We start from the raw sequence: 15377 nt of genomic DNA on the forward strand, positions 1-15377 counted from the left end.
AGTAAATCATGGGGGGAAAATGCCCTTTTCAGATGCACCTGTACATTTATCATTTTTGTTTATTTACCAGGCTGTTAGTCTTAGTAATATTAATAGTAATATGGGGCTGCCACAGAGCTCTGTGTTATCTCCTATCCCTCCATATGTCAGCTACTCTCTTCAGTCTGAAAAACTCAAACATTTTTTAAAATCCTCTTTATTACTCTTAGAAATTTTCACATTGGGACCTCTTTAAGGGGCAAAGATGCTTAGTGAAAAAGTTCTGTCTTTACAATGTTCTAGCCTTATCTTTATGGAGAAATTCTTGAAAAATGTCATGATTCTAAGACTTGTCTCAGAATTTCTCCAGAAGAAGCAACCCCTTGAGCATAGAGAAATTTACGAATAGTTTTGTGCAAGTTTAAATAGGGATACAAAAGTGGTATATTTACTGGTGAGAAAACAAAGAATTATTGTTGTCATATGATGAGGAATTAGCAATGCACTTCAATGTTGTGCTGTTGAGATGAGTATTTGAACGACTTGTAAAGATCCAAACAAACAGCATGAAGGAAAATGTCTCATCAGAAATTTAATAGACTCCTCAAACATCTTTTAAAAGACTAGTTTGAGTGTGAAAATGAGTCATCCACATTTCAAGCATTTTCTTAGAAGCGTTTTCGCAGAGTGGATCTGAAATAAAACAAATGCAAGACGTTTACGTTGAAAAACATCCTTTTAATAGGTCCGTGCCACACACTAGTGAAAAATAAAGCTCCTACAAAAGAATGATACTTTTATTCCACAATATCTTAAATAAAGTAACTTCAAGTACTCTTGACTTGGGTACAAAAAAATCTAGCTGCCTCCATCAGGCCACAACACACAGCAAGGTTCAACACAGTGGTTACAAATGGCCTTAGGTCCTCTGTATTGTGGCAGATTACAAGGAAATGCATCATGGAAGCATCACCGAATGCTTGTTGTTCCTTTCTTCGTCTTCTTCTTCTATGGTGAGGAATGATTTCTGTGTCACTGTCCAACTTTGGAGGCCTTGTTGGATTGAAATCATATAAAAAAATAATGTTGTCATAAGAATGAAAACTAAAAACAATAACATCCCCTACATGCCCCTGTTGGAAGGGTAGGCACTACCAAGATTAAGGATACCACAGTGTTTGCAGAGGATATGTATATACTGTACAAACAATATTTATGATAATGTTTTCATCACGTTCACTAAAATAGAATGCTACAATCATTCTAAGGCATAAACAATATCTTAATATTCTTAAACAATTTGTACACATCGTTCCAAACAAGACATAATATTGACATTAATAAACAGTATATACACATGAATCACAATTGTCTGACTGTTCCTCTGCTGATCCTGTAAATAAATGCAGTTTTACAGTTTGAACAAATGAACACAGTCCTCTGATGCCCAAAAGCACTGAACAGTGTAAACAGTTTTTTTTCTTGGCTTTGTTTGATATTTGGGAGAAAAATTATAACACAAAGACACATTCCTTTTTTAATTCAAAGCAGTTCAGCTGATTCTTCCTTTTCATAGAAAATGAAGTGGACCTTGATTCATAAATAATTATTACAAAATTAAATACATTCACTATAATACGATTAAATAACAAAAGACTATTTACAGGTAGTGGAAAGTATTTTAGCGCAGACACATCAGTGATAGTTGAGGATTAATTCAGTGCAGTGTTCTGAGACAGGGAATGGTATTGCACTATGACACCCCATTTCTCTGGGACTCTTTGGGGCTTTTATCCCTGTTGTAATAAAAATCCAGCACACCTCATGTAACGACTTGTTTGTTTTTTCAAGGTGACGTCTCTCCGAATCACACCGTGGATTCCTTATTTAGGATTTGTCTTCTTCTTCCATCCCTCAAAGCCAAATTCTCCATCAGGGAATAAAAACAATGATAAAACCTGGTGCTCCAATAGGAAACGTTTAATGGGTTTTCATGTTCGGAGTCTGAACAGACTTTTTAGTTTGTTTGTTTTAGAAGCTCCGTCCAGCGCTTCTCAAAAAACTTCCTCATGTTATGACCAGCTCGACCAATGTCTGAATTGTCTTCATTGAATTTTTCACAGTTATCAAAGACCAGGTTGACGTCAATGATGAAGGTCTCCAGGTTTTGATACCTGTAACAAAAACAAAGTAACAGCAGTCCTAAGGTGAGAAAGTGCACCTTCCATACAGCTGATATGTCAAATACTGTTTGCAACTTAAACTTTTCCTGAAAAAAAAAAAACACTTTTCTGACTTTAAAGTCTGTGCAGAGGGTCCTGCAGGATTTCAGCAGAAAGAAGTATAAACAGAATTGACGTGAACTCACTGGCTGCTCACAAGCTTCTCACGTATGGTGGAGAAGTCCATCGGTTTCTTGATGACCTTCTTGTATCCAGGGACCGATTTCAGGTTGACGGGTGTGAGGAAAGGCCATGCATCCTGATGCCGCTCCAGCTCAGCAAGGAGTACCCTGTAAAACACAAAACACATATACACACAGTAAGGCACAGAAAGAGTTGGAACAGTTGTAGAAGCAGCCTTGGATGTCAGTCTGAGAGGCTGTTTTTCACTGGGACAATATCTTTCCTCTTTAAAGCAGCTATAATCTACATTGTTATATCAAATACACTGTACTAAAAATAATGCACAATTATCAACTTGGAGTCAGTTTAACCTGATCTTGCACCTATCTCTTGGTTCGGTTTAGGTATAGGTTTCTAAAACTTTTGGTTTAGGGGAAGTGTAAGGGTAAGGGTAAGGGGCAAGGTGTCTCAAAGAATTCATCTTAGAACTAGGTTTAATAGTCAAATGAGTCATGAAAAATTGTAAAGTTGTAGGGAATCGGGTTAACGACCCACTGTAGGGTCTGAATTTGGCATGAACGACATTAAAGCCTGCCAGGACACCAACAACCATGGCACACTGAAAGTCACTTAATCTCCTTTCCTCCCTATTTTGATGCTCTGTTTGAGCTTCAGGACATCGTCTTGACCATGTCTACATGTCTAAATGCAATGCTGCTACCATGTTGATTAGATATTTGCATCAAACAGGTGTACATAATAAAATGATCTTTGATCCTTACACACATTTTTTTAATGGATGTTAAAAAAACGGAGAAGTTCAACTACACTGGCATTCAGCTACTATTAGACCTGTGTTCATTACCCCATTACATCTGTTGATGCAAAACAGAAGACACAAAAACTAGTTCCTTAACTCACTTATGAATAAATTTCTTTGTGTCTTTTCCCCCTCTATACTAAGATTTACTATTTACTATTACCAAAGAACAAAGACACATCTTTTACAACCACTTATCAAACTGGTTGCAGCAAAGAAGACAATCTGAGACTTTCTAACCACAACAAAAAATGTCAATAGTTGACAACTTGTTCTGGAGCCACAAGAGGCCAAAAGTAGAGATTAAGAGATTGTATGTGATATAAAATGTGATGTACAGTACATCTGTATGGAAGAATGTGATTTTATATGAAGATTTCTACAGAAGGACAAGTATGAGCAAGCAGAAACACATACCTGCATAATCCCAGGTCTCTGTTGTTGTCTCTCGCTGTCTTGGCTCGTTTCACACATGCAGGGCTCTCCTGATTGGCTGCTGGCTGAGCAGGTGGGCTCTCCTCTGTTTTCCTCTTTCTGCTGGTGTCTTTTGCTCCTTTCTTGGGCGTGCTGCTGGCGCTGGGTGGGTCGTCCTCTGACACTTCCCCATTACCTGCCTGCTGCTTCCCATTCTTCTTCGTCTCGCTGCCTTTTTTACTTCCTCCTCCACCTCCCCCTCCTCCTCCTCCGCCTCCTCCACCTCCACCTCCACCTCCTCCTCCGCTGGATGCTACTTGTTTGCTTGGAGGTTTTTTGCTTTTGGGAGATGGACTGCTTGCCTGCATAAAGTAAATAATGTTATCTCTTCGGTACAATCAAAACTAACAGTATAGTCACCTCTCAGGAAAAACTAGACTTTTTAACTGGTCTTCACCTATAATACATCGCTTCGCCCACAACCAGCTAAACGTATAGCTTTTTCATGTTTGTATGAACTAAAATAAAAAGCTTAACGGTAATTCAGTGGGATAAAGACCAAATTCATGTTGTCAACATTAAATGTTAAGAGGAAATGTAATCAATTTTGGGAAAAATGCATAATCTTGCATGCTAAATACATTCATAATGGCCCACCCTTGAAGGCTGGGACCCTTTGTTGTAAATAATTTCTTCTCTTTAACAAAAACTATTTTTACATGTTAGCTGTTTACTTATAAAAGAAACCATAAAATCCACCAAATACGTTAAAAATAATAATAATAACAACATGATAATAATTATAATATGAGCACGACAATTTTCAAAACAGTTTCAAGTACGGCTGCAAAATATCCTGACACCATCATTGATATCACTGGTGTTTCTCAACTCTGCATTTGTCTCTATGTGCCATCCTTTCCAGGAAAACATTTAATTTTACCACAAATCAAAGCATCACTTCATAGTAGTATATGAATGTACATTGAAATGTTCCAACAGTTAAACTTGCAAAAACTCAAAAACAAACAGAATAAATAGGACAAGTGCAAAATAGATGGTAGGATCTCCTCTACATACAAGTGATTCACAGAAGAAAAGCCTCTCATACCTTGGATATGCAGGCCGGGCAGTACCAGTCTCCTTCTGGGATACTGGTGATTTTGGGTTTGTGACAGTAAGTGTGGCAGCCTTTGTCACAGCCATCGCAGAGCAGAAGGAGATCCTCATTATCCCCCTTCCTGCACATCTGGCAGTACTACAAAAGAAGAATCATATATTTGAAACAAGCTTTTACTGAAGTTTGTTGTTATTTAATGGTATGTAAAACAAGCTGTGGATTTATTTCCTCTGCTGCTCACCACTTTCATGATGGACCTCTCCCAGGCGATGGACTTCTGCAGTTGCTGGATGCACATGGCTAACTGAGCAGCACTCCGCACTTCACTGAGGGCCTTCCTCCAGACCTTCATACCATGGGCCACCTCCTCCTCGCCACTGAGAGAAGAAAACGAGGAATGATGAGAAAAAGAGATACATGCATATGCATGTATAAATGGACCCATTTCCAAATGCACAAAGCTGTAAACTGTATCATTTGAACCAGCCGCCAACAAGACAGCAGACCATAGAGAGCTCCAGCTGTGCAGAGAGAGGCATGAGGAGTTTGGGGGTGTGGGGCGCTGGGGAAAGGTACACACTGATTTTGTTATGTTGAGGGGATGATCATGCAGGAGTAAAGGAGTAAACCTAAGTGTATGCTGTATAGAGGGAGCTATGAGTATGCCCAAAACCAAGGTTACAGATGCACAACACCATGCAGATTACTGCAGAAAATAAAAACAAACAGTAAACAATGCCTAAACAGGAAATGAAGCTGAGTGGACTCACCACCCACCCCACCCATAAACTGCACAAGACCAAAGAAATAAACAAAAAAATGCAACAAGCCACCACAAGAGTCTGCTGTGAGAGCAGCAAAGTGGATCCCACCTCACTTGTTGAGTAATATGGGAAACATAAAGCACACACAGAGAAAGGAAAGGCTCTTAGTGGGAGAGGGGGGAGCTTTGGTTGGAGAAATGACCTACCCTTCCCTGTCAGCACTAGTGGATGGGGCGGGGGCAGGGACAGTGACCGTACCCACATTATCCAGTCTGATCTGAATGGTGGTACCTAAGGGACTCCTCAGGTACCTTCTCTCGATGTTGCGCTCCAGATCAGTCAGACGTGTCACTGCTATGTCCAGCGGGTTGTCCGGGTGACGCATCACCCCGCCCTTCTCCCCCCGCTCCTCTGGATGCTCCTTGGAGTCTTTGGAGTCCCTGTCCCCGGGGTTTGCTGTGGTTGGCGTTGATTTGGTGGGGGGCTTGTGCTCGAAGTAAACCAGGTCCTCTCGTTCCGACTGAGGGTCTGGGAATGTCCAGCCCTGCTAGAGAAATTCAGTTGTTCAGTATATTGGCAGCACACCACTTCACATGCTTAAACTTCCAGTAAAACGGAGAACTTTCAATCTAAAACAGTGATGAGCAGCAACTTTTGGCTATAAAATCAAGGTCTTTTGTGTTAAGAGTAAAGGAAATCAAAACTTTATGGATGCATATTGGTGTAAATAGAAGGTTAGAAATAGAGGTCATCACTTTTTTTTTTAACATCCCAAAGGACATTAAATATTACAATAAAAAAAAATCTATAAAACTTTTGGTCATGGAGTGGGCTGCAAACTGGAATCTAGGCAAGCCATACCTAATATAAAAGACTGAACCTATTTTTACACCACTATCAAATCTGCAGATAGGTATTTGTGCATGCTTGTGTTAGTGTTTTACCTTGACCTGCAGGCTGGCAGCAGTGACCTTCCTCTCCAGCTCCTCGACCTGCTGCAGCACAGCAATGTCCATCTCCATCGCCTGCTCCTCCACACACCAGCCCCGCACTGACTCCACACTGACCTGACTCTCTTCCAGCTCATGCAGCTCAATCATGGCCACTAGATGGAAACAAAACACATAAACATCAGCTATGAATGCACACTTGACACATGAGTAGAGCTGCTCAATTATAGCAAAAATCAAAATCATGGTTATTAAACAGGATCAATAATTGATTTAAAATAATCAGACCCAAGTAAATTGTTGTTCAGCTTTGTAACCCATAGTGTTAAAATTTCTTCGTTTTATACAACTAAGGACTGAATCCATGAAGAAAGGGTTGAAGATGTGCACTCAGTCTAATAAAAATCAATGTACATCAATAAAACACGTATATAATTCTTCATTTTACTGGATATTTGTCACGTCCTACAGTGATGGTTAAAGTTATTGTATGAACTTGGGAAAACAAAAATTCTTTATATCAAAAATGTGAGCTTAAACACACAGGTGCAAAAAAAACACTTCAAAGTGTGAGAGAGAGAGAGTCAGAGAGTGAAATCTTAAATGAATTAATATTACAGTGACATGATGATTTAGATAATTAAAACAGCACTGAAGAAAGTTTAAAAGGGACCTGGGTCCACCTAACTTTGCAAAGTGACTTCAATAAGGATTTAACTGCTCAGGAAATGCTTGGTGGTTTCGTCATTGAAAGAACTGATTGTGCCTTTACTTTGAAATATATTGCAGATGTGTATAATGCTGATGTGATGCAAGCTGGCATGGCGGCTGGATGCCTCAATGGTTTACATCGTTGACTTTGTTTACTATAGGAGATCAGGGATTCAAATCCTGATCAGGGCCAGTCAGTATCCAGTGTGCACCCTTGGGCAAGGTCTTTCACAGCATTTAACACCTGTCCATCTCTAATGTATGTTGCTACAGACAAAAGCATCTGCCAAATGAAATTGTAACAGGGGTGTACTGACAGGCAGGATGCATACAATGAATCTGCTTCAGCAAAGGCTGGTTTTTGCCTCTATCTCACAGATCCGCTCATTCAGAGTCTTCAGATTAAGCTATGCTCATGTTTTTTCTAATGATGTGTAAATTGAAATTTTAAATCACTGTTCAACAAAAATATAAACATTTACAGAGTTCAGTTACAATGTTGTGTGTTTACCACACATTTTAAAATGAGTACATAACGGCATGTGGCACAGCAATCCTTTACTTTTGAATATATCTTTATATTTTATGATTGTGGGAAGCTGAAATTGTAATCACAAATGAAATGAAATTAATCGTCCAGCCAAACATGCATAGATATTTAAGTATAATCATATATACAAATTTATAAATTCTGGCATCATTGAGGACAGCGCTGAGTGGAAGCCAACCAAATCTGTTACCCTAGAGACAGTCTACTTTCTGCATACTCCCAGTATTATTTCCAAATCCTGACTGAAGCTACATCAAGAGTTTATTCCCTCAGTAGAAGTGCTGAGACACTTACCATCTCTGTGTTTGGTGCAGACCTGAGGGATGATCTCCATGTATTTCTGGATCTGCCTCTGGAGGCCCTTCTCTCTGATGCCTCGGCTGTGGAGAGCATCCACTAGAGCCCTCAGTTCCTCGATGTCAGACACCCGCCACCACCCTGTCAGCATCTCTGAGACAATGGACACAAACAGGCATGTCAGCTAGGAGACACTGAGCACTGTAACAAAACAATTCCTTTAGCATTTTTTATACCCAAATTAAATTACAAACAGCAGAGCATAACCTTCCCTAATCCAATTACATTGGATTATTCTGGCAAGTGACGTTTTTCAGGCCGGTGAATTCTTTAAAAAAAAAAATGGATGTTGATTATTGCCTCTTTCATGAATCTCAATAGTCTATTGTGACTCACCCTCTGGAATAGGCCGAGGTGTTTGATGGTCCAGGGATTTGGGCATCTCCAAGGCAGGAGAGGGCATGAATGAGGTTTTCTCGATACGAGGTAAAGGTGATTCACTCTTACTGGACACACTTGCTGCTGTGTTGCCCTCCAGAGAGTGACCGGGCATGGGGCTGGGGCTGTTGCACAAGGGCAAGCTGGGACTCAACATGCCGCTGGACCAGCTTCCAAATGAAACTCCTAACAATGAGCCGCCTGACTTCACCTGAGAAAAAAAGGGGAAAGCAAAAGCATGGGTGAAGAGGAAATAGATGTCATAAAAGAAAAATAACTTTACAGGTTAAAAAAAGGCATCTATATTTGGGTGCTGCCTCACCTGCAGTGCTGATAGCGGGTAGTTAAGGAGGCCCGCTGGGTGGTGTGGGCTTGCAGAGGCCGAGGCAGCAGAAGGAGTAAGAGGCAGAGCAGGGGAAGGAGGTGGGGATCTAGGCCTGGCTGGGGTGGATGACGCCTGGGGGGACACATGGGCTGCTCCTGGAGGAGTCGTAGTAAGGGATGAGAGGTCACAGGGGTTACGAGGGAGCAGACTGAACCAGTGTCCACTCCTTTCAGTCAGCACTCGCAGCAGCTGGTCATTTGCTTGGAGTGAGAGGTGTGGAGATGGAGCAGGGGATGAGGTTGGAGGAGTGTTCCCTGGGCTTTCACGAGGGGCTGGTGGGCACGGGATGGATAGTGACATTGAGGCTGGGGGAGGGGTGTTTGTAGAGTCATTAATGGTTGCCATGGAAGGGGTTGTTGCTACTGTTGAATGAGAGGTACTGTGAATGGGGGAGGATGTTGTGATGACGGCAGCAGGGGTGTCCACAGGGCTGCCGTTAGGTATCACATGTAGACTCTCCTTGTCCTCTGCCTTCACACTTTCTTTACCAATGTCTTTAGTGATGTTCCGGTATGTGCACAGTTTAGAGACACTGCCTGGTTGCTGGTAGAAGAGAGTCTGGGAGCTCTTCTTCTCCTCATGCTCCTTTTCCTCCTCTTTCTGTTGCTCCAAGCCTTGTGTTCGAGTGCTCTGCCCATCCAGGGTGGAGGACTTGTCCTTCTGTACCGCCATCTCCTGAGGTTCCTCTTTGACCTTGACCTCCTCTGCTGCTCTCCTCCTCCTCTGTCGCTCCTCCTCTAGCTCTTCAGGAGCTGCAGGGAAATTAGACAGTTAATGTAGCTGAAATCCATCTGTGTGGTTGATATTCCAACCGTGTACGGGCACAAGTAAGGCTGCACTAGACTGATATTGTTTAGAGATGCAATTTAAATTGGTATTAAAAAAAGACAAAGGAGAACATCATCAGCATATTTTACACTTTTTAAAAAGCTAAGCTCCTGATGTTACATTGTTGTGTAAACACCCCATGGCGTCATGGAGCGTTACATTTGCCCTTTCTAAATTAAACCTCACATGAAAAAAGGGTCTAAATCAAAAATTTATTCCCACACAGATCTCAGTTTTTTCACAGGTTTACAGCAGCCTTATTCCAATATATCTAGAATGTTGAACTTCCATTGCACAGGGACTCACTGTCAGTGTTGTTATTACTTTATACTGGCTTTGGGGTTAGGCTTTGGGCTTTGTAAAATGCTTTTACATATTTTGCATACACTTCAGGCACTGATTTAGGAGTAGCGGAATTTATTTTCAGCTGTTAGCCTGTTGAGAGACAATCAGACACCAGAGCCACCACCATAACAAAAAATGGACTAAAAATGCTTTTCATTGACAGTTCAAATTAAATTAAAACATCATTATTTCCGACAATATTTTGGTTAGTTGGGATACTGAGCTCTACTAGTTAAGATCAACCTTACATCTCTGAGGCGCAACCAAACAATGACCGTACTTTAGTTACAACTGAACTAGTTTCACCGTAGGATTTAGTGTGGACTTTACACTTAAGACATAACTTTGACACAGCTGGTATAACAGGCAGCAGAAGTTTAGAGATGTACAAACATGTTCAGTCCCAACAGATGAACAAATTTAAGCACCATTATCAAACAAAATAGTGAAATTAAAGCATTTGTTGTACTGCATCTACCTTCTCCACTCTCCATGGCTTCAATAAAGACCCCTCCACAGTGGGGCAGCACCCAGTATCGGCGACGGTAGCGGTCCTGACCGTACATCATGGAGCGCAGAGAATGTGAAATCTCAAACAGCTTTCTTCTGGTCTGATGATGTTGCTGAAATGATTCACAACATACTCTGTGATGTTTTATGCATTATTTTTTATCTGTAGACCTTCAGGAAAACAAATGACACTAATGCAATGTAAAGTCCTTTTGTAATCACTGTGATATATTAAGCATTACATGCTATGCTAATGAGGTAATTTATTAAGCTAATTAATGCTTTCATTAGCAAATAGCCCCTTGTCAGCACACATGGCCATAAAATGTGCAAAACATATGATTGCTTTTAATGAACACTGTACAGTTAAGCATTTAAAGACTGTAGTTATTGTATGAGAATAAGTTTTCTACATTAAAATAGTTTCTAATAACCTAATCCATTATGCAGAGCATGGGCTGTTTCAGTGATGTATGGTATGAAACAAATAATGTAAATGATATAAACACACTATCATGAGAAGACACATGCAAAGCCTGCAATACCAAACAGCAACAATAATCTACCAAGCATGCATTCACGCCTTATAAATTAATCTTACAAAACCTGCCCTTATCATAGAAGAACACACCTTGGCTAATTTCTCAATCTGCTTCTCCAGTTCTTCAAGACTGGTGGCCTGGTCGACTTCATCCTGACAAAACAGAACAAAGACAGTTAGTGTCAATGTCAGCTACAAATAAAGGTGCATCTTGATTTAAAGAATAGACTTTATACCTCATCATATGTCTCCACTTTTTTGACCTTCTTTATTTCCTCCTCCTCCTCTTCATCCTCCTCCTCAGCCGGATCATCACTGTCATCTTCATCATCATCGTCATCGTCACTGTCGCCGCCCAGTTTCCGCTTACGTTTGGTGGCAGAAGACGGCGTGCTAACAGACTGGTTCTCTTCCACGCCCATACTGGCTTCTCTCTTCCCAGTGCGTTTAGCATAAATGGTCCTCAGCCTACCCACAGACACACACACAGGGTTAAGCAATAAAGCGTGCAAAGAGAATAAAAGCATTATTTTTAAACTTAGATGAAACCTACTTCTTCAGTTTTCCCTCCATGATGATCTTATCCTTCCTCATGTTTGCCATCTGATCCAGACTCTTGTCAATCTCACTGCAGAATGAGATACACTCATGTTATTCATGATTGTGCCTATGTCCATCAGTAAGAGTTGTTTTTTAAAAAATGATGACAGTTAATTAGGGGAAGTTAAATGCTTATAGAGACTGGCAACTTCATACAGTCAAAGTAAGATTTTTTATGTTTGAATTTCAAAGCACATATTTAATATTTCCATAATTATTGTTACATTCAAAAGGACTCTACAGAAAATTATTGCTCCCTACTGCAGCTCTATTATGCAATTTTCACTGCATCAATAAAGCATACAATTACTGGCTAATGAATAATATTTAAACCAAAAAAGGGCACACAGTACACAATACATTTTATTTCTGCATGGTCAATAAATAGGAGTATTGGATATCGTTTTTATTTTATTTTGTGAATTCAAGAGGTAGAAGATGTATCACAGACCACTTCATACCCTCCAAACTAAATGCCAGAGATTTTATAAAGTTGATGCTTCTCTTACCTGATGACTGGTTTGCTGCAGGCCAGCTCATTGGCCAGGAAGCCAAGGATGGAGGCTTTCTGAGCAGGTGTGTGGGCCTGGAAGGCCTTTGTCTTCAGACTGAGGGCCAGAGGGGCCAGATCTGTGTTGGCACAATGGGCTCCCATGTACATCTGTAGCACCTCAGACACATTATCCCGATTGATGCCAACGTTTGTCAAGTGGTCCCCAAGCATGGTTTTCGTCTGATAAAGACATCAAAATGATAAAGTTAAAAAAGATTCAAGGTTAGAGGTTGCTATTGTTTAGAACTAAGAGCATTGCAAATCTACATTTCTTCAGAGTAAGTGAAACACTAACATCAAACCAAAAGTGATATGATAAAATTGAAATCAAACCATACAATTTGCCAAAAGTCCTAAGGAGTCAGGTTGAGGGATCAAATTCAAAAACTGCCTTTACAATTAGGTATACAACTGGTGCATTAATGTAAAAAAGAAACTGTTATCCATGCAGAGTGGTAATTTTACTCATCATGTTAATTGAGTTATCATATGATTTTACTGTTGGACAATATTTACAGGTATGCTAAATCTTAAATCATTTTAAACCATTTAGACCGAAGGTCTCATAAAAAAAAACCCATCTAAAACCCAAGTTCTGTTTTGAAAAAACTTCAATAGCCAAAGTTCTGTCAAAACTGCACAGAATTTCAACATTAAGAAAATGTATATTTCTCAGCTTACGTAGAAACACAGACATGGGATAAAAAAAACGTATGCTCTAGGCTTTAACTTTAAAAAATTCCCTTTGCCCTAAACTGTTTTTGTAAACATTTTTTACTATCACTAAGTAGTAACATTAAAATAATCAAAATCCTCTTTGCTTGTCTGTCATACATTAAGCCTGGGGTAGCAAAGCTGTAGTCACATCATAATCTGGGTTGTTGCCATTGTTGTTTTCGTCGTCTTAATTTACTGCCATAGTCAGTCCTTATGTCTCCCCTCTTGCTAAAGTTGTCAGCCATCCTCTGTTTTGCTACTCAACTTTAAAAATAAATCATCCATCAACGTTTAAGTATGGAAGCTAAAGAGGCTGAAACCCAAATACTTCTGATCTCCTCTAAGGTATTTTAGGGAAATCATGTTGAAGTTCATTAGTCACTTGTCTTAAAAACAATAAGATTATCCAAAATTCTCTAAAATTGCATCAGGTCTTAAAGTTATAAGCACATTAGCCATTATTTGTTCTTAAAGGTATATACACATGACTGCTGCATCTGGTCAAAATGGGTTACTAGAGTACCTTCTAACTCTATGTACAATTACCATAATAATGCCACATTTCCCTTTCAAGCATTCTCTCAAGCTCTTCCACTGAGAAAAGATTTTATATTCATTAATATTGTATTTTTACCAAAATCCAACATGCTGATGATCACAAAATAATTTTTGCCAAAATCAATATTTAAATTTAGTTCAGACATGAATCTTAAGCCTTTAAAATACCCACTTTCAAGTTTGGGGATGAATAAATTAACAAGTTTCAGTCCTTTGAACATACATTAAAGTGTAGGGAATGATGATCAATAAAGAAAAGGACACCAGCAGATGTAGGTCTGTTGGTCCAGCCTAAAGTTCTATTATCTTATTTATTCGTAAAGTCAATATTTACAGCTGATTCAGACAGATTTTTGTAGGCAAAATATTGGTTGTAAATATCAGCACAACTTTTCAGATCTATCAATGTGGATAGTTCACTTTTTAAATTTGTGCATCTCTACTAGTAATCAATGTTTTAAATGCACTTTTACAAAAGCTCACCTTTTGTCCAGGTGGTAAACCAGGATCACAGACAGCCAGAGAGAGCAGTTTGACCAGAAGATCTTGCACCTGACCCATGCTGTCTCCCACATTGAGCAAACCCTCCTGTAGCATGCCCAGTGTGGGCACATCTGTATTCAGATCGAGCCCCAGAACTTTGCCAAAGCCTCGCAGGAATTGCATCAGCATCAGGCAGTCTGACACGGCTCGGCCTGGGAGGATGAGTCCAGGAATGCGGGAGAACTCAGGGAGAGGCTGGAGGAAGTAAAAAAAAAAAAAAAAAAAAAAAAAAGGTTAGTACTGTAAGTGCTGATGTTGCTGTTCTTGTGTTAGTCGCTGATGGAGAATGTTAGGTCTAATTTGGGAAACAGAAAATTATGATTTAAGCAACTGTAAAGCTCTCATTATATTTCACATCTGTTGCCTGTTATCAAGATGGTGTTTTTCAATTCATAGCAATAAAAGCTCATTTTCAATGCAGTACCCTCATTAAACCACTTGGGGGCAGCTGTTCCATTTTTATCATCTCAGTCATGAGCTCTTACGATGAGTGCTGACCCTCCAGAAAATATCAAACTATGTAATAATAATGATGATAATAATCATTATTGTCAGGTGACATTTTTTGTGATTGTGCAACAATGACGCTCTGTCCACATATTAACAAATATTAAAATAAAAACATCAACATTCAAAAGACTGACCAGATGAGCCTCTATTTTAACTACCTTATGATCAGACAGACACATGTCTTCATTTGGCTTCTTCAGCTCCCTTGCTATCTCCAGCTCCAGCCTCCGTTGCTCCAGTTTGCGCTCTTTGTTCAGGCGCTTCTCATCCCTTTTCTCCTGCCGCACGCGCTCGCGCTCCTGGGGAGGTCCAAAATTTAAGAGAGCAATAGGGAAGCTAAGTGTATGTGTGTGCATTTCTGTATGTTTGTGTGGAAACAGAGAAAAAGGTTTGCTCGACTTTGCTGAGCGGTATTAGAATTCATCCTAATGCTGCTGTGCATTCAAAGGAAAAGTGCTTGAGGGCCAGAATCTTTTGACTTGGTAAGTGTGTGGAAAAAAACTGAATGGAGAGAAAGAGTGCACAAAAGCGAGAGAAAGCGGGAATCCATCCAGGGAATAATGACTTTTCATGAAGTGGACTGTGTGTGTATTTCCGCATTTATTTGTGTGCATATAGACTACCTCTGCCTTCTTGCGAGCCTCAACAGCCTTCATCAGCATTACATGTTGTCTCCTCCTCTCTCTCTCCTAGAGTGGCAAAAAAAAAAAAAAACACAGAGGCACATTAACAAGCACACAACGCACACACAGCACTCAAGGTCGACTAAATTTAGTACGTATTAATGTAGAATTGTGATGCATTAAATTCAATAGAGGCACCATACTTGAACAAACACACAAAGATGCTTCACATGTATACACTTTCACATGTATGGTGGAAGCATAAGTGAAGAGTAC

At 39.9% G+C, this 15377-nt stretch overlaps 1 protein-coding gene across 16 annotated transcripts in view; it reads right to left on the reverse strand.

Moving 5' to 3' along the window:
• Window positions 1–707: 707 nt before the first annotated feature.
• Window positions 708–15377, reverse strand: part of baz2ba (bromodomain adjacent to zinc finger domain, 2Ba) — a 105350-nt gene continuing 90680 nt past the window's right edge. For 6 of the 16 annotated variants that reach the window (XM_041786608.1, XM_041786524.1, XM_041786390.1 and 3 more), the window contains 18 exons: window positions 15102–15167; window positions 14637–14777; window positions 13909–14163; window positions 12107–12330; window positions 11551–11625; window positions 11234–11465; window positions 11088–11150; window positions 10425–10569; window positions 8711–9525; window positions 8347–8599; window positions 7948–8103; window positions 6387–6547; window positions 5649–5989; window positions 4920–5055; window positions 4670–4816; window positions 3562–3920; window positions 2348–2491; window positions 708–2153 (listed from right to left, as the gene is read on the reverse strand). In XM_041786608.1, the coding sequence (XP_041642542.1) occupies window positions 1997–2153; window positions 2348–2491; window positions 3562–3920; window positions 4670–4816; window positions 4920–5055; window positions 5649–5989; window positions 6387–6547; window positions 7948–8103; window positions 8347–8599; window positions 8711–9525; window positions 10425–10569; window positions 11088–11150; window positions 11234–11465; window positions 11551–11625; window positions 12107–12330; window positions 13909–14163; window positions 14637–14777; window positions 15102–15167 (3870 nt within the window). In that variant the 3' untranslated portion in view covers window positions 708–1996. The remainder of the gene's footprint in view (window positions 2154–2347; window positions 2492–3561; window positions 3921–4669; window positions 4817–4919; window positions 5056–5648; window positions 5990–6386; window positions 6548–7947; window positions 8104–8346; window positions 8600–8710; window positions 9526–10424; window positions 10570–11087; window positions 11151–11233; window positions 11466–11550; window positions 11626–12106; window positions 12331–13908; window positions 14164–14636; window positions 14778–15101; window positions 15168–15377) is intronic. The other 10 variants (XM_041787358.1, XM_041787269.1, XM_041787096.1 and 7 more) reach the window with 3 other exon arrangements.

This window comes from Cheilinus undulatus, linkage group 1 (assembly GCF_018320785.1).
Source record: "Cheilinus undulatus linkage group 1, ASM1832078v1, whole genome shotgun sequence".
Lineage (NCBI taxonomy): Eukaryota > Metazoa > Chordata > Actinopteri > Labriformes > Labridae > Cheilinus > Cheilinus undulatus.